Source organism: Meriones unguiculatus, chromosome 1 (genome assembly GCF_030254825.1).
Source record: "Meriones unguiculatus strain TT.TT164.6M chromosome 1, Bangor_MerUng_6.1, whole genome shotgun sequence".
Classification (NCBI taxonomy): Eukaryota; Metazoa; Chordata; class Mammalia; order Rodentia; family Muridae; genus Meriones; species Meriones unguiculatus.
This window is the reverse complement of record NC_083349.1, coordinates 4,756,015-4,782,916: the sequence shown is the minus strand read 5'-3', so window position 1 is coordinate 4,782,916 and position 26,902 is coordinate 4,756,015. Positions and strand designations below refer to the sequence as shown.

The window sequence follows — 26,902 nt, the reverse complement described above, 5'->3', positions numbered from 1 at the left end:
AAAGAGAAAGAAAGAAAGAAAGAAAGAAAGAAAGAAAGAAAGAAAGAAAGAAAGAAAGAAAGAAAGAAAGAAAGAAAGAAAGAAAGAAAGAAAGAAAGAAAGAAAGAAAGAAGAAAGAGACAAAGTTTGCAATTTCTGCCTCCCACTTAAGAAAAGCAAACAGGTGCGCCGCGCAGGCAGTGTGGAGTTGGTGACTAGCGCCCCCGGTGGCCACAAGCCGGCACTGCAGGGTCGGCTGGGTGGGGAGCGGTGCCCCAGTTCCCCAGATCTCCAGAGTTTGAGAGTGAACTAGAGGGTTTTTATAACCAGGACAGAGAGCTTCGGATGTCCAGAGGGAGCCGGGCAACTCTATTTCTGTCTAGATCTCCAGCTACACTGGCACAGGGTAGGGCGACCCCAGGGGACACCCCCAGGATGCACGCGTCTCAGGAGGCTGACTGTGGACAACTGCCTGCCCTTCCTTGACAGCCAAATCCCAGCACTCGGGAGGCTGAGGCGGGAGGCTGGCTTGGAGTTCGAGGCCAAGCCGGCCTACAGTGACATCCTCTCTCACAAAACTTAAAACAAAAATAGTTGGGTGTGGTGGTGCATCAATACTCAGGAGGCAGAGGCAGGCGGATCTCTGTGAGTTCAAGGCCAGCCTGGCCTACAGAGCGAGTTCAGGGAACCAAAAAAAAAAAAGAAAAAGAAAAAAAAGAAAAGAAGAAGAGGATGGATGCAAGAGGAGCAGGAATTCAAGGCCATCCCAGGCTACAAATAGAGGGGAATCAGTGATTTTCAGTGTTTAACAAGGAGGAGGATGAACCAGTGTGGACGCACAATCCTGTAAACACAGCGTTTGAGAGGCAGAGGTGGGAGGCAGAGCCCCCTGGGTGAGAGGCAGAGGACGCTGGCCCTGGGCAGTACCTGTGTTGTCAGGCATGGTGGCTTGGTCCGTGTTGCGCTCTTTCCTCAAGACAATGTTGCCAAACTGGAGGACAGCTGAGACAGTGCGCAGCATGGCTGTGGGACAACACGGAAGGTCACATGGGGCCAGGCACTCTTGTACCGGCTCGGTCATGCCACGGGAAACCCAAAGGTATGCTCAGGACCCCCAAGCTCAAAGCTCACCCTTGACCCCAGCACAGCCTTTAAAAAATGCAACAGAGTCACTCAGCTTTCTGCTTTCAAGCTTTGAACACGACAGGAATGGGATACATGAGAACCAGACACTGGCCTGGGAAGATGGTTCCTTCAGTAAGCACTCGCTGTGCAAGCATCGGAACCCGAGTTTGATTCCTCAGCGCCCAGTACTGAGGAGACCAGACAGGAAGATCCCTGATGCTCAGCGGTTGGCCAACAAAGGCTAATCGTCAATCTCCAGGTTCAATGGGAGAGCCTGTCCCAAAAGTATGGTCTCAGGCTTGGCAGCCAGCCTCTCTCCTCAGAGCCATCTTGCCAGCCCCAAACCCAGCTCTTCACGTGAGTGTTGAGGATTGGAACTCTGGTCCTCATGCTTAGCAGCAAGCGCCCTTCCCGCTAAGCCATCGCCTCATCCCCATTGCTGATTCTGACACGCAGATCTTGCGGTCAATAGTATTAAAGTCAGTGCCACAGCGAAGTGAGTCTCACAAGTTGTTTTCCAAGTTGGGCACCAAACCTCTTTGCTCTAGCACTGAGCACTGTGTCGGTGTGCGTGTGTGTATGTGTGTGTGTGTGCAGCTTACACGCCAAGAACTGCTCCATAGTTAAGGGCTCTTCCAAAGGACAAGTTCTGTTCCAAGTATTCACGTCAGGCGGTTCTTATATAACCACCAGTTCCAGGGATGGTGCACCCTTTCCTCGCCTCCGTAGGCCCTGCATCCACATCACACACACACACACACACACACAACACATACACATCACACACACACACACACATAACACATACACATCACACACACACACAACACATACACAACACACACACACATAACACACACACCACACACACATATAACACACACACAACACACACACATACACACACACAAATAAATCTTTTTATAAAAATCCCAAGATAGGGAACCAAGCGAAGCCCAGGAAGGACACTAGTCTGAAGTGACACAGCTGAGCATCTTGCTTTAACCCGGGCTGGCTGTTCTTGGGCCAGGTCATACTCTTCTGCTCTGAGTGGCCACAATCGGGGAAAGAACAGACCCCAAAGAGCTAAGACTTCTCCAGAAAATTCCCTGCTGGAGCTGAATGCCCCGAAACTCTGAACTGAAGGGGACGCGCCCGAAGGCTGTGCTTACTCACCCTGCAGGCTGATCTACACACACGTTTCCTGGCTGCTAGCCTCTCTCTCGGAGGTAGGAGCTGAGGCAGCATCTCACCGTGTGACTTGGGCTGACCTGGAACTCCCAGTGTAAACCTCAAACTCCGAGACCCTCCCGCCTCTGTCTCCTGAGTGCTGGGATCACCGGTGTGTGCTACCATACAGGCTCTTTTCACATGTATGTATGTATCGTGTGTGTGTGTGTGTGTGTGTGTGTGTGTGTGTGTGTGCGCACAACAGCACATATGTGGAGGTCAGAGGACAACTTATAAGAGTTGGTTCTCTCCTTCCACTCTAGATTTTAGGAACTGACCTCAGGTTTGAGGCTTGGTAGCAAGCACCTTCCCATACTGGGCAGGCCCATTTCCTAGCAGAATGGAACAAAGGATTCTTCTGTCCTTTAAATAAATGTATTCTCATCCCAATCCCTATTCCCTAGGGTGTTTGTTTAATTTTGTTTTTTGAGTGTTTGAGACTGGTCTCATGTACCCCAGACTGGCCTGCACCTTCCTATATAGCTGAGGGTGACCTTGAACACCTGAGCCCCACTTCCACAGTGTTGGGATGACAAGACTGCACCATAATGCCTGGCTTTTCAGTTCTGTGATAGAACCCCGAACTTCATGCATGACAAGCTCTACCAACTGGGCCCTGGCCAGTTGGGAAGTCTGTCCAGCCAGAGACTTCAGAGACCTCCGACACAGTAGGGTTTGAGGTTACAGACAGAGCTAGGGAGGAAGTGAAGTTGAGTTTTCAAATGCTGCGGCTGTGACAGCCAGTGTGTTGTTTTTCCATTAGGAACCTAGGTGCTTGAAGAGCTGAGGTTGCGCTGCCCCCTGGAGGACGCCTGGGGCAGTGTGGAGGAACAGCTCGGCCTGTGTGACCGGAGGCGGTTACTCAGCCTCACCAAGATCGCCGTGTTTTGCATGGGGAGGGGGCACAGCCTCGGAGACCTGGGGAACTGTTGCTGATTTCCCCTTCATCTTTAATTTTATGTGATAGGTGTTTTGCCTGTGTCTGTGCATTGTTTGCATGCAGTGCCCACGGAGGCCAGGAGAGGGTGTCGGATCCCCGGGGATGTTCTGGGAGTTCCAGAGTTCTGAGCCACCCTGTGGGTGCTGGGAATCAAACTCAGGCCCTCTGGAAGGGCAGCCAGTGCTCTTAACCGCTGAGCTGTCTCTCCAGCGCCTGCTCCTGGTTTTACTCAGGGTTCTATAAGGCTTGGTCATACTTCTGAGACATTCCGTCCTCTGAGGGCACTGGCTGGGTCGATGATGGGCTGCGGCAGCTGTGTTTGTGTCAGTTGTCTCCATGGCGACATTAAGGATCCCCACCCCTAGCTGTTCAGTCTCCAGTGTTTACCCAGTCAACAGACATGAATTCTTTTCTCTTCCTTGCACCACACCTATTCCAAGCACCTGACCTTCAGAAAACGCTCTAGGGGGTGGACCCTGCTACACACGAACCCAATTTGACAGGTGGGGAAACTGAGGCATTTAACTTACAAACTCAGGATCACTCGATTCATAAGCCGGCAGAGGCAGGATTCTGACAGGAGCTGTGTGAGCTTTCTGTGCACCACAGTAAGTTGGAATGAGGAGAAGTACTTGCACACAGCACACCAACAGAAACTGGAATATCTCTCTCAAACACACACACATGCACACACACTTCCATGGTGCATGCTCATCATCCCAGCACTCAGGAGGTGGAGGCAGGAGGATCAGGAGTTCAAGCCCAGACTGGCCTTGACTACATACTCTGTCTCAACAACAAAGCAATCCAGGGTTGAGGACATAGCTCATTACCGGAGTTCAATTTCCAGGACCTACAATGTGGAAGGAGAGAACCAGACTTCCCAATGCTGTCCCCACCTCCAAGCACACATTCATGCAAAACAAGTGCTAAATAAGTAAATGTGAACAAAAGAATAACACAGAATAGCAGATATTTAAACGGAAGCCCAGTGTTGAAAGGTAGAATTTGCTGGATTTGTGTGAGGCTGGAGAGATGGCTCAGTGGTTAAGAGCACTGGCTGCCACCCTCGCAGAGGATCGGGGTTCAAATCTCCCTACCCACAGGCATCTGTAACTCCAGCTCCAGGGGGACTGGCATCCTTTGGCACTGCACACGCATGGTGCACAGGTGCATATGCAGGCAAAACAGCCGTACACATAAAACGAAAATCTAAAACTCTAAGATAAAAAAATCATCTGCTGAGTGTCTACCCGGGCCTCAGTTTCCCCAGCTGGGCTGGGGAAGGGGATGGACTCACTGGTCTCTTGTTTGACCCTCTCGGAGTGGAAGATGGTGAGGGGTAGGGCAGAGAGACAGGAGTTCCAGGAACTGTGAGTTTCGCAGCTGTCAGGAGCCACTTCACACACGCTCCCAGGTCCCAGGGCTGAGGACTGGCGTGCCGACAGACAGAAATCCCTGCTGGTGAATGAGTGCTGGACAGGCCTGTGTTAGACAGCTCTGCTCTCTGTGAGGGCCTCTCAGGTCCAATTCTGGGGGGCGGGCTATCTATAAGACTGGCAAAAATGGGATGCTGCTGGGGCCAGGCAGAACAGGGTTGGGCACCAGGCTCAGCTCAGCTGGGAGGTGACAGCCTGGTCTGCAGGAAAAGGGGCCTCAGTGTCCCCCTCTGTGACATAAGCACAGTTGTGGCTCTTTGCTGCTTCCCTATCCAATGTGGCGTAAGTAAATTAAACTGAATAATTTACAGTCAGTATGTGTCACTGTGACCCTGGGACACAGCCTCAGGGAATAGGCCCGTGATCAGGACCCCAGGGACCACCTCCCAGTGAAATGCAGCTGGGTATGGTGGCTCATATCTATAGTTCTGAAAACTGGAAAGCTGAAGCAGGAGGACTATCCTGAGTCCAAGAGTCCTGCTCATAGGAGGGACCATCAGGTTCCCTGTGTCTGCTAACTGTTCAGTTTCCCAGACTGGCACTTGCAGAACCAGAGGTTGGCAGGGGAAAGACACGCAGTGAGGAGAGAGCCGCACAGAGGTTCTCTCTTGATGAGCAAAATGCTGCGCTCGGGGAGTCCATCTGCATTTCTGGCAGTGGGCTGTGGGGTCCACCACCACCCTGTCGTCTCCTGAAGGGAGGTGGGATCTAGGCAGGACAGAGTCTATGCAAAGATGATGGACACTACCTCATACAAATGGAACCTAAGGAGGCTGTCACCTGATTCCGTCTGCCTCCCACTCCAAAAAACACACAGAGGGATGGAGCTCACGCAGGTCCAAGCTGGGGAGTGGGGAAATGGTGCCACCTTGTGGATGGTGTTGAGATGGTTCCTCTGCAGCTAAAACCTACCAAGATTAGGATATGGCTAAGGAGTAGAGCACTTGCCTCGAATCTCTCAGTGAGGGGCTGTGAGGCTCAGTGGTAGTGTGTTGCCTAGCATTCAAATCCCAGCACAAAACAAATTAATGAATTAAGTTAAATGTGTATGGGAGGACACTGGGACGCTAGAGCCAAAGCTGTGTCCAGTACTCCAGAGCTCAAAGCTCACCTAACCACGGCTTTGTAATTTTCTAACCGGCTTTGTGATTTCCCAGGCTGGTGGTCTCCCCGACTGGGGAACTAGCAAACAAATTCAGAGCCTGGCCATGGTCAGCTCAGCCTCTTGCTACCTGCTATGTAGTGGGTCCGGTGTCGGATGGGGTTTTCCCATTTTGCAAACTAAATCTTCAGAGTTTGAATGTCCTTACAGCCTGAGCGCAGGTCACCACAACTTCAGCCACACTTGTGCCTTCCAGAGACGGGGGCATGTGGAGCCATCATCATCCGGATCACCCATCAAGACAATCCCTACAAATATGCTCAGAGGCCAGTCTGAGCACACAGATCTTTAGTTGAGGTCTTCTTCCCAGGTGGTCAAGGTTGTGTCTAGTTGACGATAAAGACTAACTAGGTCACTCCGTCCCTTGTCAACGTAGCACACACCACTGTTAAACCATCACCGTTCCTTTCCTGTTTGTACCCAAAAGCTCTCCTTACTATCACAATATACAATGTCAAATGAAATTCAAAGAAAACCCAACTCTCTTCAGAAGCTTCAATCTCTCAAACACACCACTTTACCTTCCCCATGGCCTTTGCACAGAACATTTCAGAATGCCCTTCCTATTGCTCTTACCTCAGGCTTCTGTCTGACCTCCTGTGTGGAGCTGCACCCCAACTCTAAGCCCCCGGCTCCCTGCTCTGCACCCCTCCCCCATACTCTGACCAGGTTCTAGTGGATCTTGTCATTTATATAGCTGATCTCATTTCCACATGCTCCCTGGGGTGAGGAGAGAAGATCTGCCCACCTCTCTCCCTAGAGCTCCCACCCTTCATACACAGCAGATACACAGCAAACACTTAACCAGCATCCCGGGAAGACGAAGAGACAGCTCAGTGGGGAAACTGCTTACCACATGCACATGATGGCCTGAGTTCAGCCCCAGAGCCAACAGTGGCAGCAGAACTGACACCTATAACCTGTCCTTTGACCTACGCACATCCACACATACTCAAACACACATGCTCACACTCTCACGCAACACACTTGCACTCACACACTCACACTTAATGTTCAAACACACTTCCTCTCTCACATTCACACAACTCACAAACACACATATACACAAATGCACACACATATATGTGCACACACATGCTCACAACACACAGACACACTCATAATAGATAACGGCTGATGATGTGGCTCAGTTGGTAAACTTGCTGCCGAGTCTAACGAACGACCTGAGGTGACTTACATGGACCTACATGCTAGAGAAGGCTGACTCCCTCAAGCTGTCCTGACTTTTACACACGTGCTCTGGCGTGTGTGTGCCCATATATACTCCCAGCACAGAGATAAATGAAAATTTAATTAAAAAATGATAGCTCTAGCTGGCCTGGAACTTGCCTTACAGACCAGGCCAGCCTTGAGTTCAGGAGCCACCTGCCTCTGCTGGGGTTAAAACAGGCACCACCACACCTAGCTGTAATACTTTAAAAATAATAATAATAATAATAATAATAAATAGAATTAAACTTTAAAATCAAACAAACAAAAATCTCTAAAATCAAGGTAGGTGGATCAGCTCCCAAAGTACAGCATTCAAGGTTGACCTCTGGCCTCCGTGTGCACACACACATGCACTCGCACACACCACTTACGCACACACATGCTCACCTGCACACACTGAATATGTACACACACACACAAATAAAAAATAAAAAATAAAAGCTTGGACACATTGGTCCAAGTAGGAATGGCTGTGCCCCTGGTGGCTCAGGTCACTCACCGGTGATCTCCTCTGGAAGGAAGCCCAGCACGCGCAGGGACTCCAGCGTCTCCTGGAATAGCTCCCGCTCCTGGCCGGGGGTCGAGGAGGGCCCGTTGGTCAGGAAGCGGTAATGGGAACAGGGCTCCAGAAGGAGGTCAGCTGTAGGGAGAGGGCAGAAGTCCGGGCTGTGCTGGGGTCAGGTTACCATGGTGGAACCCAACATCCTTTACAGTGATGGCTGGGGGGCCGGGGGCAGGCAGGTTAGAGAGCACAGAACCACAGACTGTTCTTCAGGCTCTTCCACAGTCTCCAGTCTGGAGACCAAGATGGCAGAGCCAGCATCTGGGGACACATGCTGCCAGAAGACACAGAGTTGGGACCAGGGGGTCAGGGGAACAACACAAAGACCAGGCCAGAAAAGGAGGAGGAGGACAGAAAGAGGAGGAGAAGAAAAAGCTGTGGAAAGGAGGCAGAGGAGCTACAAAGTTAGACCTGGTGACTCGCCTGTCATTCTAGCACTCAGATGACTAAGGCAGGGATCGCTCCGAGTTCCAGACTAGCCTAGGCTACATAGCAAGATCTTGTCTCAAAAAGAAAAGGAGACAAGAGAGGGCACAACCTCTGGCACAGCTATTGTGCTGGCAGGAACCACAACAGAAGGCAGCCTGCTGGTAGAGCAGCATACAGGAGGTCAACAGGAAGCATGGAGTTGTGAGAGGTCACAGCAAGGCAGAGTCACTACAAGGCCAGGAGTGCAGGAACGGAGCAGACAGCTGCGGCGGGCAGGACTGAGAGCCAGAAGGCAGCTGGAAGCACAGTGTGGAAAGCAGGGCTGGGAAGCCAGCACACAGTCCACTACAGGAGCGCAGAGCGGCACAGCGCGGCCACAGCACCGTCCCCACACACCAAGGGACAGTGGGACCAATCTGACGACTGTTCTGGGGATGGGTCTCCCGCTGAGGGTGCCAGGGGGCGTGGGGGGGGCATGAGAGGTGGGGGGTGGGGGGTCTCCCAACCGCTGTCCCAGGGCACAGCAGGCTGGGAAAGGGCGACACTGACCTCTTAGCTGCTCCCCAGCGCCCCCTAGCAGCTGGTAGAAGATATGGAAGCTGCATTCGTCCTTGGCCTGCCTGATGGCCCGGGACTTCTCCAGCAGATCTGGGTGGGGAGGTCAAGGAGCCTGCTGCCTGCGCTCTCAGAATTTCGGATGTAGACCAGCCTGGACTACATAACGAATTCCAGACCAGCACAAACTACAGTGTGAGACCCTGTCCCAAAAATTAATTAATTAGTTATTTAATTATTTAAAAATAATGTGGGGCCAGAGGGTGGATCAGCGGTTAGAACACAGGCTGTGTGGGGCATGGTGGTGCATGGCTGTAATCCCAGCAGCCAGGGAGGCTGAGGCAGCCGGATCTCTGAGTTCAAGGCCAGCCTGGTCTGAGAGTTCAGGACAGCCAACACAGAGAGTTCAACACAGAAAAACCCTGTCTCGATTCCTCCCCCTGCCAAAAACAAAGAATACAGGCTCCCCGGGTGGCACACCTTTGATCACACACCTTTGATCCCCAAACTTGGGAGGCAGAGGCAGGCATATCTCTATGGGTTCGAGGCCAGCATGTTCTACAAATCAATTTCCCGGATAGCCAGAGCTATACAGAGAAACCCTGTCTCAAAAAAAAAAAAAAAAAAAAAAAAAAGAAAATGATGATAATGATAATAGTAATAATAATAATAACTCAAAAAAGAACACAGGCTGTTCTTTTTCTTTTTTTCTTTTTCAGTTTTTCAAGACAGGGTTTCTCTGTGTAGCCTCACTGTAGAGAGCAGGCTGCCTCTGCCTCCCACGTGCTGGAATTAAGGTGTGAACCACAGACTGTTCTTAAACAGAGGACTGGGGTTCAATTCCCAGCACCCACACTGAGGCTCACAGCCACCCGTAACTGTTCCAGGAGATCCAGGGCCCTTCTCTGGCCTCTGCCAGCACCAGGGACATGGTGCACAGACATTCATACAGGCAACGCTCCCCCCCCAACACACTCACACAAAACACGGAATAAAATACTTAAATCAATGGGAGACTGTAATGTGGCTCAGTGGGCAGTGCTTGCCAATAAGCCTGAAGGTCTGAGATCAGTTCCCAGCAGCCACGTGGACGGCACCTCTTCAGCCCTCAGCCTCTCATTCTGTTTGGTGTTTAAGACAGGGCCTTGAGTGCTGGGATGGCAGCTGAGCCTCCCTGTGTACCGCTTCAATGCGGCGTATCCCATTCCAGGAGTGGGAGTTTGGGACCCAGCGAGCACTGGGGTTAGCTCACCCTGATAGGAACACTGAGCCTGAGGCTCTGCTGGATCTCCTACGGGACTTTGCCCTGCTAGTTCCCATCTTGTTTAGACAGTTAGGCACAGCCTATGCAACCCCACTGAGAACAGTCTGGGCGCCCACTTGGCTGTCCTGGACCACGCCCCTCCCCCCTCTCCCTGAATTCCTGTGGCCCTCCCCTCCCATAAAGCATAGCCAAGACTCTAACCACAGGCTGTGTGGGACATCAGACACGCGTGACTGGGGAGGTCCAGGCCAGCACGCCTTCACAAGGCCGACATCACCATGGGGTCCCCACCAGAGGCGTCTTTTCTGGGTGAGAGTTCAGAGGGTTGTCCTCCCCAGCCGCTACCCCATGCCTCCCACGATCCTTCAGAGGATACAGGTCTCGATGTTTGCTCCCACGATGTAGCCAGCAACATCAAAGTTGATGCGGATAAATTTTCCCTGGAGCAAAAATGGTGCCGGGCTTAAGTCACAGGGCCTCCCTAAATCCACACCAACTCCCTCTACCTGAAGCTCACAGCAGCGGTGAGTCCCAGGCAGGGACTCCGCAGGGAATCCAGGTCCAGGCAACTTTGCTGAACCACCTCAGCGGATAGGCTGTACGACCTCCTTCCTGAGACACAGGGGTTCAGACCCCAGCCTCCTTCCTCAGACCCAGAGGTCTTCCATAGACCTCTCTCAAACCCTCGAGGTCCAGACCCCTGCCCCCTCCCCTCCACCCTTCTTCCCTACCCCTGAATTGGGCCCCGGCCTCCCAGAACGCCGGCTGCACAGTCCCCGTACTCACAAATCGGGAAGAGTTGTCGTTCTTGACAGTCTTGGCATTGCCAAAGGCCTCCAGGATGGGGTTGGCTTGAAGAAGCTGCCGCTCTAGCTCCCCCTGCAGGGCATGGGAGACGGTGCATCAGTGAGACGGGAGAGGAGCCCTCCTCACGGGGTCGGGGGAGGGGGCTCGCCTTCTCTGGGTGCGTCCGGGGTGGAAGAGTCTTGCCTGCCATGTGTATAGTGAGGGGAAAAGAGCAAGTTCTCGGAGATTTATTGTTGAGTGGAAGTGAAACGACCAAACAAAGGGGAAAATGCGGCAGAACCAGTCGTGTTCCCGTTAATAAAAAAACAATGTAGGTTAGAAACACGAGAACAAACACGGTTATTTCTACAGATACAAATGGTAAACATAGGGAGAAAGATCCGCGAGGGTGCACGCCAAGCTGCCGTCGCCCTTTGCTGACGTGTTTGTTGCCGCAGCTCACAGGTCCCCATGCAATGTTTGCTGAAGCATGTTAGGAGAGTAATCTACCATCCACAGAAGTGCACCAGACTCTCCGGCGCACAGTGGGCATTCACTAAATGGTAGCTCTGGTGGGATCCTTATTCTGAGCTTGCCTTCAGGGTCAGAGCCAGGCACACAGTGGTGCTCAATAAACGGTGGCTGCCAAGTGTCTTCTCAGTCTACATCAGTTAGCGCTTTGCCAAATGAACAAAACATAAAAATAAAAAATGAATGCAGCCAGGCATGGTGGCTCACACCTGTAATCCCAGCATTGGGAAAGTGAAGGCAGGAGAACTGACAGGAGTTTGAAACCAGCCTGCGCTGTCGAGCAAATCCAAGGCTAGCCAGCCTGGGCTATAAAGTCAGAGCCTGACCCAGAAAAATCAAATAAAAATAAACAGACAAAAGAGGGGATGTGCGGGCTGGCTGGCTTGGTGAGGCTGTGTAAGGGCCGCGTGGCTTGGTCGGGTGAGAGCTTGTCTCTCCAGCTCTCCTGGGAGGAGCGTCTGGGTGTCTGGGTTATCGTGTGATAGTATCCGTGGCCTCTCTCTCTGGATAGCTGGCAGGCAGCACGGGCCCAGGCTGCACAGTTAGAGTAGGACAGGGGTGTACGCGCAGTATGGCTTCTCCGGCTGTGGAGACCTAGCTGCGCACACACAGTAGGGCTTCCATGAACAAGAGTAGGGGCCATGCTGTGCAGATAGAAGGACTGCACTAACACCAGCAGTGGGCCTGGACATGTGCACACAGTCCGGTCACCACGAGTGGCGGTAGGGACCCGTGCTCTGCGCATATGGACATTAGGGAGGATCACCTACACATGCATAGGAGGACCGTACAAAATGACAGCGTGCAGTCGAGCTGGTAGCTGAATGACAGGGGCTTGGCCGCCTGTATTCAGGAGGACTGCATTAAACGCCAGCACGAGGCCTGAACATGAGCACCACAGTAGGACTGGCACGAAAAGTGGGGAAGAGCTGTCCTTGTACACATAGCGGCATGGGGTCTGGGCATTACACATGCCGGGGCCGTCATAACGGCAGAGTGAGCTTGGTTGCATGCACGTGATAGGACTTTTATGGGCTTGCCTGAACACAGTGGGGCTACATTGCAGCAGAAAAGGTCCTTGGCTTCCTGCACATAGTATGTCTAAGCTATATGGCCATGCGGTCCTGGCAAGGGTGGCCTTGTGGATCCCTGGGGGGCGGGTATGGCATTCTTGGACACCGACTCCCAGATGTCTGTGTGACACTGGGTGATGCTGGGGTGACAAGAGGGATTCCCTGCTACTCACATAAGACATGGCGCTGACGGAGGCCTGAGGAAGTCACAGGACAGGACACACGAACCAGGACACAGCACATGGAACATGGACAGACACATGGGTGAGCTGGAGGCCTTAGGGCAGGGCTGGGCTGAGGGGATTGGGAAACCTCGGGGATTATGCCCAGGCTGAGATCCCACTGTACCTGCCTCCCATCAGGCCTCACCCACCATGTCTGGGCCTTCCTGTCAGTGTTGCTGGAACCACTGAGGGCTCAGAGACTAGGGGCGCCTCTACAGCCCTCCAAACCTAGACACAGGTCACCTAAAATCAGCCCTCAAAATGAAGCACCTACTATGTGCCCAGCACTATTCCAGAACCAACAAGGCTAAGAACCAGCCTCATATCTCCAACCTGTTAAGCTCCTGGCTCCATGATAAGCACACAGTAGGTGCTCAGTAGCACAGGCAGCCATAAGGCCCTGCACCCACTGTGTTTGTGGAGTGCAGCCCAAGGTAAGGGGTACTGCTGGTGACACGTCTAGGGGGTCCCAAGGCCGTGTGGCTTACAGGGACTCCAGGCTCCTTCCTGCCCTTTGGAGATGATGCCACGTGGGCCAGGTACTGGATAACCTTCTTAGTGTTTTCCGTCTTCCCGGCTCCAGACTCCCCTCTGTGTGGAGAGCAAGTGGGGGTAAGGAAAGCAGGGAGGCCAGGCAGGCCCTGCCCCACACGTTCATGCAGAGCCATGCCTACCGGCACCCTGCCCAGGCACCCAGTGGGACCCCTCCCACTCATGCAGAGCTGCTCAGTGGGAGCCTCTGCTCTGAAGCCCTTTAGGTGACTCACGTGCAGAGAATGGACTGATCCTCACGATCTGTAGGGGACAGAAGAGAATGACCGGTCACCAAGAGAGTCTCCCATCCCTTGGCTCCTTCACGTCTCAAAATCTTTTCAGAACCACAAGGGATTGCAATGCACAGCCCTCCTGGGCTCAAATACTCTATCCTGACACTTGCCGAGTGACCCTATAAAAGCAGCTGTCCCTCCCTGAGCCTCCATCTCCTCAACAGCAAGGTGAAGACAAGGAACCCTAACTATACAGACTACAATTCACCTGTCAACTTCACTTTGAGTCCCTACTGTGCACCACCTCAGGCTGGGCATCAGAGACTCAAGAATTGGAAAGGGAGCCTGGCAATGGTGGAGCTCACCTTTACTCCCAGCACTGGGGAGGCAGAGGCAGGCAGAGCTCTGTGAGTTTGAGGCCAGCCTGGCCTACAAAGTGAGTCCAGGACAGCCAAGGCTACACAGAGAAACCCTGTCTCGAAAAACAAAACAAAACAAAACAAACAAACAAACAAAAACACCAACAAAACGATTTGGAAAGCGAGGTCCTGGACCCCAGAAGTCTAGCTTAGACACAAGATGTGTATTCTGACTGTACTGGCATCTTGCCATACACCCTGACCACCTACTAAGTGCTAGGTCCTGTTATCAACACAGAAAGGAACATTGCATAAGAGCTGAGGCAGTGAATTTGGGGCCATAGGCGGTGACTCTCGAGGATGGGGACCTTTGCTGCTTCTCCAGGGAGGTGTCATTCACGGGCAGCGTGAGCAGAGTCTGGGAATCCTTAGTTGGTAAGTTGACTGCAGTAGGATCCCAGGTGACCTGTCTGTCACCACGCAGGCCTTACTAATGACTCCCACACACAACCTGTATCCTCTCAGACAAAGGATGAGGGTGCTGCTCCTCTGAACAGCCAGTCGGTCAGGCTACGCTTGGCATAAGGCCATCCATCTAACTTGCTGTGCTGCGCCCCGTGACGTGCAGCGGGTCTGAACCAGGTCTGTGATCCAGTCTCTGTGTTGCTCTGTACCTCCATTGACCCATCCAAAAAAAAAACAGGCTCAGCACAGCTCCTTGTCTAAGAAGGCTGCAGTCAGAGTCTGGGCTAGAGAGACGGCTCCGTGGTCAAGAGCACTGGCTACTATTGCAGAGGACCCAGGTTCAATTCCTAGCACCCACATGAAGGCTCACAACTGTAGTAGCTTACAACTTCAGTTCTAGGGGCCCAATGCCCTCTGCTCTCAGCAGGCACCAGGCATATAACATACATAGACATACATGCAGGAAACACACCCATCCCAAAGAGATGAAATATATACATCTTAAATTAAAAAAAAAAAAGCAAGATTTAGATGACTCAGTGGGTAAAGGCACCAAGCCTGACAGCCTGAGTTTGAGTCCTAGGACCTAGGAGACGGCACCACGGTACAACCATCCACAGGCACTCACCTAGCATGCACAAAGCCCTACCCTCCATCCTCAAGGCCTAGTGAGCCAGAAATAACAGTGGCCCGCACCTGTCATCCCAACTCGCAGGAGGCAGAGGCAGGGGAGTCTGGAGTTCAAAGTCATCCTTAACTACATGGGACGTAGGGGCCAGCCTGGGCTACATGAGACCATCTCAAAGACAAAAATGTTCAACACAATACCCAGCACAGAATGAAAATGAAAATTGGAGGCAGTGGCCAGGACAATGGGTTCAAGTCAAACCTGGGTTCAGTGTGACCATGGACAGTAACGCTACTGCTCTGCGCCTCAGTTTCCCCATCTGGAAATGAGTGGTAATAAAAGAAACTACACCATAGGACTCTTCTGAGGTGAAATAATGAAGCCATGAGACAACTATCCCAGAGGTAGCTGTCCCTGCCCGACCCAGCAGCCACTCGGCAGCCCCATTGGCAGGCAGCCCTACAGACAACAGTGGCTTGTTCCCCAAGCCCCAGAGGACAGACCACAAGATGAGCACATTCGGGGCCCTTCACACTGCTCAGAGCTCCAAAGCCAAGGCGGTTTGTCTTGGACCAATCAGAAATTAACAACAGAAAGATGGGAGAGGGGCCGGAGAGATGCTTAGCTGATAAAGTGCTAGCGATCCTGAGGACCTGAGTTCAATCCCCAGCATCCTCGCAAACAGCTTGGGATGGTAACCCCAGGGCTGTGGAGGCAGAGACAGGTGGAGCCCAGGGGCTCGACTGCCAGCTAGTCTAGCCTAACTGGCGACTTCCGGGTTAGCGGATGGCCTAGGGAAGGACACCTGAGTTTGGTTCCTAGCTCCTGCATCAAGTAGCTCACAGCCACCCTGGCCTCCAGCTCCCGGGATCTGACATCCTCTTCTGGTTCCCATGCGTGCCTCATGCACATGCATACACGCGGCCCCCACGTTCACATACACATATGCATAATTTTGAAAAAAATCCAAAAACAAAGAACCAAGGAAAGAGCTCACATAACCTAACCCATTACCACTCGTGACCCAACACAAGGGTCTACTGTGGAACAGACATGCCATGTCACACATTTGCCGTCTCTCTGGAAAACTTCTGCTTAAGCCAGCATCAATTGCCTTTCAAAGCAATTCTGTCAGAAACACAGGCAACTTTTGTTTTGTTTTTCGAGACAGGGTTTCTCTGTGTAGCTCTGGCTGTCCTGGAGCTCATGCTGTAGACCAGCTGGCCTCGAACTCACAGAGATTCTCCTGCCTCTTGCTTCCTGAGTTCTGGGATTGAAGGCGTGCCCGGCCAGATTGTTTTAAAGGCCTGCATGGTGGGAACTGGGTCCCGGCCCACCTCCCACTGTACTCCCAGAGCCATCACTTAAGCCTGGCCCTGGGAGCCAGCACCCAGGGTACAGCCGGTCCCCGACTGGACTGCGCACACACTCACCCTGAAGCATGCTGCGGTACGCGCCCTCGGTCACAGCGTACACGTGAGGCGGCACTTCATGGCGTTTCTTGCCCCGGTACATCTCCACGATGGCCTCCGTGTAGATGGGCAGCTGCTTGTATGGATTGATGACCACACAGAAGAGGCCTGAGTAGGTCTGTGGCAGGCAAGAGGGAGGAGTGTGTCAGGGGTCCTCAGTGAGGACAGAGCTGTGGTGTAGGGCTGCCCGTGCCAGGAGGAAGCCTGTATGAGGCAGAGGTGTATCTACACCTGGAGACATAAAGCTAAACTTTGCTCTCTGGGGCTTTGCTCATTTTGGTTTACAGAAGGTCTTGCTACATAGCCTTGCTGGAGCCTCTGTCTCCCAGGGCTGAGATTATGGGTGTCTGTCACTATGCCTGCATGTATGTCTGTGTTCTACATGAGCGCAAGCCCACGGAGCCCAGAAGAAACCACTGGAGTTACAGAGAGTTGGGGGCTGCAGATTGAAGATGGGTCCCCTGCAAGTACTCCCAGCTGCGGAGCCATCTCCTGTTGCTGTTTGTTTGAAGCAAGTCTCACCCTCTAGTCCAGCCCAGTCTTGAAACTGCAGCAATCCTCCTGCCTCAGTCCCCTCAGTGATAGAACTACAGGCATGAGCCACTTTGCCCAGCGTGACGGTTACATTAGTGTTAACTGCCACGCTAACAGCAGACACAAGCCTTCCCGGACTGCACAGAGGCTCTCACGGGTGGCGATTCACCACCGAGTGAACGGCGCTATGAAGACAGCCTCAGGCCACAGGCCTCTGGCTTCCCAGATGGAAATGGAAGGAATCCATGATCATCTGTTAAACCCTCAAGGCTACAAATGAAGCTGTGGAAGCAACAGTGTATACCTATAAGACGATTATTCAGGAAGCTGAAGCAGGAGGATTGCTATGAGTTCTGGGCCAGCCTGAGCTATAGAATTAGAGCCTGTCTCACAAAAACAGAAGGCTGGAGATGTAGCTTAGTTGGTAGAATGCTTGCCTGGCACACATAAGCCCCTGGTTCCATCCCCAGCACCCCGTGTACTAGGCATGGAGTGGGCATCCACTCGGGAGGTGGAGGCAGAAATCTCAGGTCATCTGACTGCATATGAGACTAGCCAGGACTACATGAAACCCTGTCTTGAAAACCAAAGAAATGAACAAACACGAGATGAAGGGAGTCTGGGGGCTGAAGCAGGAGGATTGCTGCCAGCAATCCTGATTCTGTTGAACTCACAAGGATGACAAGATCAGCACAAAGCACTCACCATCCACAGAGATGGCTGGTAGCTAAGAACTAGTTAGTCCCTTAGTGAAGGTAGCTAAGAACTAGTTAGTCCCTTAGTGAAGGCAGCCAAACAGCTAACTAGCCTAATTCATGGGAGATAGCCAGCTGAACACGCCAGAGAGCTCACCATTCATAGCCGCAACTGCTTATTACTTAGGCCACTCAGACAATTGCTGATTCTCTAGCGGGTACCTGCTCCCCCCCTCCACCTGGCTACAGCAGGGTGTAGCCACCAAGCTTGGTATCACCTCCACATAGAAGGGGTGGGGCAGCTGGCCACAGCGGAAGAACCGGTCGGCCTAGTATCTGTCTCCCTAGTCTCCCAGGCTGCTCCCACTGGGCTCTCCGAGATCTCAGGGTGGGGCGGCTGGACCACATTCCCCGGGAGGGTATCTCATGGCCGCTGGCGCCAGAGCCCACTCCCCATGCCAGCCCCTCGGGCCAGACACAGCTTGGGTAACACCTAGGATGGAAACCTGAGCTGGCCAACAGGGCCAGGGGAAAAAGGGAAGACGACTCAGTTCCTAGAGGGTCCCCGGAAGGGTCTTGGAAGGCTGCCTAGCCCAGAGGGCTCTGGAGACAGGCCTCCTTCTCCCGGCAAACACACCCCCTACACACAAATGGAGGACATTCCCCTGTCTGGCTTCCTCTGGAAGAGGGAGACAGCCTGCCTCATTACAAAGGCCAAGGGATTAGGGAGAATGAATACTAGCCAGCCAGGTGGCCCCACCTCCCTCTCCAAACAGCAGGCTGGGATGCTCAAGTTACAGACCCACCCAGGAGCCAAAGCTAGCTAGGTTTTAACTGTCTAGGGTTGGAAGCCAGAGGCTGAGGTTCCCAGGTGTTTGCAACTTCCAGGAAGGACTGATCCCCAAAAGGGCTCAGTGCCATACAGGTCTGGTAAGCACAGGCCTACCAGCATACCTGCTCTGGAGACTGAGGCAGGAGGATCAGAAGACCACCAAAGGCAACTTCCTGAGAATTTGTCTCAAATTAAAAAGAGATCTAAAAATGTGGTTAGAGCCTTTGCCTAGAATCATCCAGTGAGGGGCTGGGGGTGTGGCTCAGTGGTAGAGCTCCTGCCTAGAATTGCCCAGTGAGGGGTTGAGTTGTGGCACACCATGAGTAAGGCTCTGAGTTTGATCCCAGCTACTGTAGGAAAAGAAGCATCAAAGTTCAGTGCTAGATACTGGGGTTTGCGGCTTCTTCCTAGCAAGGCTCTAGCAGTGACACCCTGTCCCATGCCACATGGAGCAAAGAGTTCCTTACATAGCCACTGACTCCACCCCTGTTTCCTCTACCTCTTTAGTCCCTCTGAAGGGACCAATTCCCTTACCAGCTCCAGGCCCCTGGGGCCTTCACCCTCCACTGTCACGGTCAGTTAGTAGTAAAAACTTATTATGCATCAGACGGAAACTAAGCCTGAATCTTGGCGCTACGGTTTTTTACTGGTTGGCCGAGCAAGCGACCTCTCTAGGTGTCACTGTCTCCACGAACGGGGACAAGAATTGTGCTTCCCACCTATCACGAGTTCACGTGGCTTACTGGAAGCTCATCACTGATCAGATCCTGCAACATTGTGCCATTGGTGACAGCCATCCTCAGCTGTGCTAGGCCAAGCCTAGGGGAAAAGGAGAGGGTGGTCCCTACCTCACAGCCTGGTGTGTGGGGGGAGACAGCACAGTCCCCAGGAAGAGAACTCAGAACTGAGCCTGGCGGCAAAAGCAGTATGTTTGCACCCTAATGGTTATTATCAGAGCTGGGCTTCCACGGATTCCTCAGCGGCTGTGGGCCCGGGCCACTTAACATTCTGGAATGCTGGTGACATCAACAGTGCCCAGCCAAGAAGCCGGCCAAGAACCCAACAATGGCACTCAGAACAGTGCCCGGCACAGCATAAGTACTTAATAAATATTTACCAGTCATTCTCAGGTTTGTTTGTTTTTTTTTTTCATTATAGCAGTAGCTTTCTTTGTTAAACTCTATAATCCTGTTTGCTCTCTCTTAAATGGAGTTAATAACACCTTGGCTGTCCATGAGACGCGCCCTGCAAGCTTATTTCAAAGAAAAAGAAGAAAAACTATGTTCACGTCACCACCACCACCACCCAGAGTTCCGTGCGGGTGGTAGTGGCGCGAGGCAGTCGAGCCACTCTAGAGACCTCTCCAAACGATTAACATGAAGCCGGGGTGTGGACCACTTCTGGTGCTAAACAACTTCCTGTGAGCAGCACTCCACCTATGTGCTATGCAGACGTAAAAAATGGATCCCAAAGCTTGGCGGACCACCCTAACCAACCGAACATCAGCAACACCATCACACTATTTTGTTTTACGCTGTTGTTTTGAAACAGGATCTCACTCAACAATCCAGCTGGCCTCAAAGTCAAGATCCTTCGGCAAGGGGGTGAGATCAGCAAGTAAAGGTGTTTGCCACCAAGTGTGGCGACCTGAGTCTGAACCCCGAGACTCATGTGGTAGGAGAACCAATACAGGAAGGTGTGCTCCGACCTCATGCCCCCAGCCCCAAGTCAATAAATAACGTAGGGGTTTTGTTGTTGTTGTTTTGTTTTTTTAAAGATCCTTCTCTTTTCCCCATGCCTGGCTACATAATGGCTTTTATTTTATTTTTATTTTATTTCTTTCTCTTAAACTTTTAGTAAAACGGGATTAATAATGGCCACTGCCTTGCTAAACGGAATGAAATGAATTAATGGGAGTCATGTAGGCTCAGCATTCAATCATGTTTAACTCTTTATTATTATAAAATGGTAAAGGTGCCCCCGTGCAGGACACCCAGCCAGGTTGAGAGCAGGCTCCAGTCCTCCAATAAGGTAAGAGTTGCAAGCCTTGTCATTCTAGCTACTCCGAGCAGGAGCCCAAGTTAGAGGCCTTCCTCAGTAACAAGGGAGATCCGTCTCCAGGCAAAACAAAACAAAAAACCAACCAACCAGAAAGCATGCTGGGGAAGTGGTCCGGCAATAGAGTACCTGCCTAGAATGCCCAGTCAGGGCTGCGGCTCAGCGGTAGCGACCTTGCCTGGAAACCCCAGTGAAGCACTGGGGGCGTGGCTCAGTATTGGAGCACTGTCTGGTCTAATCCCACATTCCATAAAGGATTATAATTTGTACGAGTTGGAGGACGGGCACAGGAAGTGGGGCAAATACTCCAGGCCAGGCCCTGCTAATCCAGGTCGGGCTGGCGACTCCTGGCACCCCCCACCCCGGGCATGTCACTCACATAAATGAGCCCGGAGTAGTAGCGCTCTCGTAGGTTGTGCAGGACCGAGGCCTCATTGAGGCAGGTGAGCTCAGCCATGTCCTCTGCCTTGCTGAATTTGGGCGGGTTCATGCGCTGGATCTGGTCCCTGGGCAGCCGCAGGCGCCGACCGCTCTCCGCCAGCTCCACTTCTGCCTCCTCCTCCCCTTCATCCCGCAGGGCTGCCGCCTCGAACCCGTGCAGTTCCGACGGCACCCACACCAGGCGCCGCGCTGTCCACTCCACCTGTGGCCCTCCAGGGCCACCCACATTTGGCATACGGGGCGCAAACAGAAACGGCTGGGCTGCCTCAGGTACCGGGCCTGGCCTGGAGGCCACCTTCCTCCCAGGCACGGACAAGGTCACTGCGGCCATGGTCTGTGGGAAGAGAACGGACACATCAGTTGGGACTGTCCCTCACCGGCCCTTCTGCTTGCCTTCCTCTCTCTAATTTCTTTGCTTTGGCTCTACTGGGGCTGTTCTACTGAAACACATCCCCAGAACACCCCCCCCCTCGGTTTTGTTTTTGGGTTTTTTTGGGGGACAGGGTTTCTTTCTCTGTGTAGCCCTGACTGTCCTGGGACTCACCCTGTAGACCAGGCTGGCCTTGAACTCAGAGATCCACCTGCCTCTGCCTCCAAGTGCTGGGATTAAAGGCATGTGATCTTCAGTGTGTGTGTGTGTGTGTGTGTGTGTGTGTATGTGTGTGTGTGTTTAATTTTAAAACAAGGTCTTGCTAAATTGCTCAGGCTGGCCTTGAACTTACAACCACTGTGCCTCAGCCTTCGAGTAGATGGGATGACAGGACTGTGTCACCTGGCTCAGCTTTACTTAAAAAAAAAAATCATTTAAGCCAGGTAATGCCTTTAAGCCCAGCACTCAAGGAGCCAGAGGCAGGTGGGTCTGTGTGAGGCCAGATTAGAATAGTATCAGCCTGATCTATAGAGCTAGTTCCAGGAGAGCCGGGGATACACACAAGAAACCTTGCCTTGAAAAACCGTGACTAAATAAATAAATGCATTGATTGTGGGACTGGGAAGTGGTCTCAGCAGTTGAAAGGATGTGCTGCTCTTTCAGAGGATCCGAGTTGGGTCCCAGCACCTGCATCAGGGTTCACAACTGATGCTCCAGGAGAGCCTGGGCTCCCATAGGCACCGGCGCTCACACGTACCCACCACATACCCAATTCAAAGCCATACAAATACGTCTTCCTGTAAAAGATTTATTACTGATGTGTATGTGTGTGCGCTTGGGTGAGTTTGTATGCACCACATGTATGCAAATTCCCGCAGAGGCCAGAAGATGGCATCAGTTCCCTGGAGTGATGTGTTGTGGATGCTGAGGACCAAGATGCAGCTCTCTGTAAGGGCAGTCAGTGCTGCAAAACGCTGAGTCCTCTCTACACCCCCACTTAAGAAAAGAAACTATCGTATGTGTAAGGCTGTCTAGCCTGCACGGATGTCTACACCGCACGCATGCAGTGCCCACGGAGGCCAGGAGAGGGTGAGGTTTCCCCTGGAACTCCAGTTACAGATGGTTCTGAACCACTGTGTGGGCGCTGAAACTTGAGGACCTCTGAAGAGCAGCCAGCGCTCATAACGGCGGAGCCATCTCTCCTGTGCCCCCATCCCCAAATGTGGTTTCTATAAAATTTTAAATACACACTTGGCTTGCATTCTGTTTATACTGGACAGCGCTGTTCTAATCTCAGGAGACGGATAAACAGACACACTGATGGAGACAGGAAAATGGTGATGAACGGCTGTCAGAGGTGCAGGGAAGGGCGGGGCTGGGGCTGAGCCTGCGCTTACATTTTTAACTGGGTGGACTGGAGGAGCCTTCCCTAGTGTGCTACTTTTCGAAACAAAGACCTTAGTGAACCTCAGGAACGAGGAACTGGGACACCGGGCTGAAGGCAAAGGCCCGGGGGGCATGTGTCCCTATATCTGTGCAGCCCACGGTGGCTGGAGCTGAGTGAGAGTGGGCAGCAGGTGAGGGAGTGAGGATGGCTGAGATGGGAGCCCAGGTTGGGCACGGATCTGACGCTGGTCGCCACGCTCTCTGTGCACCTCTGGTCCTGCCTGTCCCATGATTACTAAATGATCCCCATCCTCTCTCTCTCTGGCTTCCATTTATTCTTTCTTACATTCATTCAACACTCTCAGAGGTCTTTCGAATCCGAGGTGCTGGAGGGAGTCAGGAGTCTCTGGGCCCTGCCTTTGGGCAGGTTTTGGGGTATGGACCCAGCCACGTCTCAGACTCTTTAAGGAAGCTTCCCGGAGGAAGCCAGGGTGTCTGGGGGATGAACACAGCAATTTCAGGGTTGTCCAGCATCCCACAAAAAATGTCCCACGGCAGTCTCTCTTGAGGGAAGCAGCCCCCAATGACCCACCACCTCATCGCTTCCATCCAGAAGACACTGTATCCCCATCACCTGCTTTCACCTCTGCACCCCAGGCCACCTTCACCTCCAACACAGACCTTTGGAGACATCCATCCAAGCACTCAGCTCAAGGGGTGTCCTCCCATACCTTGCCCCCTCAAGCTTGCCCTGGACCACATGCAAACTTCCTGTGTCTAGGGCTTCTCGGCCCTCCTCACACCCACCAGCACCAGCAGCCTGGTTCCCAGCCACTTTGGACCCCCTGCTCTACAAACGGCCAGCCCCAAAGGGTCAAGGGTCACCCCAGGCTCCAGTGTAGCAAAGGTATACCCAGAGCCAAGCCCCGTCTCTGGGACTTTGCCCCACCCCACCCGCCTGTTTCCTCCCCAGCCTGGTAGCCTTTGACCAGGAAGGGTTTGGTGGCTTTGTACCTCTCAGCCCCACTACCCTCCTCCCCCAAGAGCTAGAAGGGCAGACAGTCTCCTCACCCAGGGCCCTGGAGTGGACGCTCCAGCCCTGTCTCCATTGGACACAGGTGTTGCCTAGAGCCTTACTGCAGCTGGGGTTAGAAGTAGGGATGTTGGGGTTCAAGGAGTTGACCAAGCCAAGAGTGTGAGCCCAGGGCCTGGCCCCAATGGCTGGGCCCCAGCCACACACCCCTCCCTCGGGCAGCAGGAATGTGGTGCCAGCACTCATTAGTGTCACTTAGGCAGGTGAGAGCACCTGGGAGTGGCAGACAGAGCTGTGTGGAAAAGGAAAGCAGCCAGGGCTCCGCCCGCCGCCCGGGCAGGGGCAGCACCAAGCTTATGACCTCAACTGATGGGTAAGATCACGCCCTACCCAGCCTCCTCTCTCAGACTCAGGGGTCCAGGACACAACTTCCTCCCTCAGACCCAGAGGTCCTGACCCCAGCTCTCCTCCCTCAGACTCAGGACCCAACCTTTTCCCACAAACCCGGTAGTCCTGACCCTAGCCCTTCCTCTTCAGACCCAGAGGTCCTGACCCCAGCCTCCTCTCTCAGACCTACAGAGGTCCTAACCCCAGTCGTTTTCCCTCAGGCACAGAAGTCCAGACCCCAGCCCTTCTCCCTCAGACACAAGAGTCCTGGCCCCGACCCCACTCCCTCAGACACAGGAGTTCAGACCTCAGCCCTCCTCCCTGAGACACAAGAGTCCCAGGCCCAGACCTCCTCCCTCAGACACGAGAGTCTCGCCCCAATCCCACTCCCTCAGACACAAGAGTCCCGGCCCCGACCCCATTCCCTCAGACACAAGAGTCCCCGCCCCGATCCCACTCCCTCAGACACAGGAGTTCAGACCTCAGCCCTCCTCCCTGAGACACTGGGACCCAGCTTCTTCCCTCTGACTTGGGGTACCTGGCCCATATACTCTGGGAGCCTGGATCCTAACCCCTCTCCTCCTGACCCAGTGCCCTGTGGCATGGCTCTTCTATCCCGCAGACCCCGAGGCTACCTGGGCGCCTGGCGGTAGAGATGGGGAGGCCTCTGTGTCCAGATCCTCTCCGACACCCAGGTGAGGCCGGCTCTGCGGTCCAGCAGGGGGTGGGGCCTCTGGCGTCAGGAGGCGGGACGGGGCTCTGACGTCACCTGACACCTGCCGGGCTGGGTGGGGGCGTGGCGTGGCGGGTCCTGGCACTGCAGCCAGCAAAAGTAGAACCTGTTGCCCAGTGGGCGGCGGCGGTGGGCAAAGGTAAAGGCCCGGCACAGAACAGGACTGTGGAACACGCCTAGGGTTCAAATCCTTCCCCAGCGTTCTGGACCACCGCTTTCCTCGCCGGGAATTGAGGCCCATAAAACCAATAAAAGCCACGTGGAGAAAAGAACCTAGGTCTGTGCTTTAGTTTATTACCTCAGCTTCTCCAACCCTGGAAGTGGGACATCCCAATCCTCAGGTACGATGTCAAAATGCTCTGGCAGCCTCGGGAGCTTAGGTCTCCTCTTCAGGATGAATTAAGGAGACATGGGGGGGGGGGGAGTGTCTAGCATAAGCTTATGGTTTTCTCCTTAGCAGAGGCGTCAAGAGTTCTGGCTTCCGGAACAATTGATTTTTCTCTTTTGGTTTTCTAATACGGGTCTTACGCAGCCCAGGCTCGCCTGGGACTCATTCGTGGGGCTGAGGGTGGTCTTGAACCCCTGATTACTACTACGGTGTTTAAAACAAACAAACAAACAAACAACAAAAACAAACAACCAGACATGCCCAGGCACACCAGAGCCCTACATTCCCTTCCTCGGTCCAGCCTCCACCTCCACCTCCCCGTAAAACCACCTCCAATCGGTCCTTCCACACAGGAGAGGATGTTAGTTAGGAGTTAGAGCGCCCGAGTCCGTCGAGAGCGTGTCCGAATGCGCCTTAGTCAGGCGGCGCGGCGCACCCTGTCACCGCGGCGCTGGCGAGCAGGACGGTCGGGAGCTGAGGTCGGCTTGCTCTACGTGAGCCCAGGACCCGTCTCAGAGCAGCCACCTCCACCAAGGCTGACGGAAACCAGCCGGGGCCGCCCGCCGAGCGCCCCCGGCCCCGGCCCCGTCCTCCTCCCACAACTGGCACGCTCGTCCCGGGAGCCGGGGACGGAAAGCGTGACTCAGGTGTTCTCTCACGCGACGTCTCAAGTACTGCCTCAGTTTCCCCTTCTGCAGAACAGACCGGGCGCCGCCTGCAGGGATGACCCCAGGCTGCCTGGCACTCGGTGGGCGCCGGGACCGGGTGACTGCGACCCCCGACCCTCCAGGAACCTGGGCTCGCCTGCCCCCACCGAGGGTGCCCCGGCACACCCCTCTTCAGGACCTCCACGGCAGCCCACCGGCTGCGGCCTCCCCCGGCCTGGCCACCCCCCGGGGCGCACCACCGGGGCCCCCCGGACACTCACCGGCGCCCAGGGCAGTCCGGAGGCCTCGGCCTGGGCAGAGAAGGAGGCGGGGCCTGCGCGGGGCAGCCCCGCCCACAGGTGGGCACTGCGGACCAATCAGCGCTCGCTGCGGCTCGCTCCGACCCCGCCCACGGAGCTCAGTGCTGCCCAGTTAAAAAGAGCGGCCGGTGCGCCGGGCCAATCAGAAGTTGGCGGAGCGTGCCAGGCGTGGGAAAAGAACCTGGAGGAGAGTGCGCGGCCGTGGGCGGGGCCCGGGCCTGATGGCCAGCGGGAGGCACCAATGGAGAGGCTTGGGGAGCGGCCGGGAGCCGCTGGTTCAAGAGGACCGGGTGAATGGGCGGCTTTGTACACAGGCATGAATGGATGCCTTTGTGCGCAAGCATAGGGGGCGGCGGGAGACCGGAATGCCTGGGTCCCTCCGGACCCGGCGCGCGGACTCACACCAAGACGTCGCTTTTGAAGATCGTAGACCGCGCGCAGGCCCACGCAGGTGGGGGCGGCTGCGTGGGTCCGAATCGTCGTTTATGGAGCGCCTGCTGTATGCTCAAAGCTGTGTAAAGCGTTTCCACTACGTAATTTCACTGAAACCTTAAAACTGATTGAGCAACTTAAATGACCCTGTCTCAAAGTACAAAAAGAAGGCTTAAGACGCGAGGCCCATGAGCTGTAAAGCACCGAGTTCAGCTACTGCAAAAGTAAATCCATAAGTAAACGAATCGATACCGAAGTCCCCGAGGCCCTCACCACATGCCACACTCCGTGTCTCCCAGCTGCTTTGCAGCTGTTGTTCCTTAGCCCCTTACGCGTCTGGACCTGCCTCAGTCTTTGCAGTCTGATACTCCCAAGTCTGTTGTATTTTTAAATATATATTTTAGTGTGCATGGGCGTCTTACC

The 26,902-nt window shown here is 53.8% G+C and overlaps 1 protein-coding gene across 6 annotated transcripts in view; it reads right to left on the bottom strand.

Annotated features, from left to right (window-relative positions):
• The window catches only part of Myh14 (myosin heavy chain 14), a 57,234-nt gene extending 31,161 nt beyond the window's left edge, over nt 1-26,073 (bottom strand). For 2 of the 6 annotated variants that reach the window (XM_060379843.1, XM_021633898.2), the window contains exons 1-11: nt 26,009-26,073; nt 20,722-21,117; nt 16,185-16,341; nt 13,300-13,327; nt 13,021-13,123; nt 12,482-12,505; nt 10,705-10,797; nt 10,295-10,358; nt 8,649-8,747; nt 7,608-7,748; nt 907-1,002 (exon numbers count right to left, since the gene is read on the bottom strand). In XM_060379843.1, coding sequence (XP_060235826.1) covers nt 907-1,002; nt 7,608-7,748; nt 8,649-8,747; nt 10,295-10,358; nt 10,705-10,797; nt 12,482-12,505; nt 13,021-13,123; nt 13,300-13,327; nt 16,185-16,341; nt 20,722-21,114 — 1,198 coding nt within the window. In that variant the 5' untranslated portion in view covers nt 21,115-21,117; nt 26,009-26,073. Of the gene's footprint in view, nt 1-906; nt 1,003-7,607; nt 7,749-8,648; nt 8,748-10,294; nt 10,359-10,704; nt 10,798-12,481; nt 12,506-13,020; nt 13,124-13,299; nt 13,328-16,184; nt 16,342-20,721; nt 21,118-24,594; nt 24,936-26,008 lie in introns of those variants that run through there. The other 4 variants (XM_060379815.1, XM_021633899.2, XM_060379824.1 and 1 more) reach the window with 4 other exon arrangements.
• Nucleotides 26,074-26,902: the final 829 nt, after the last annotated feature.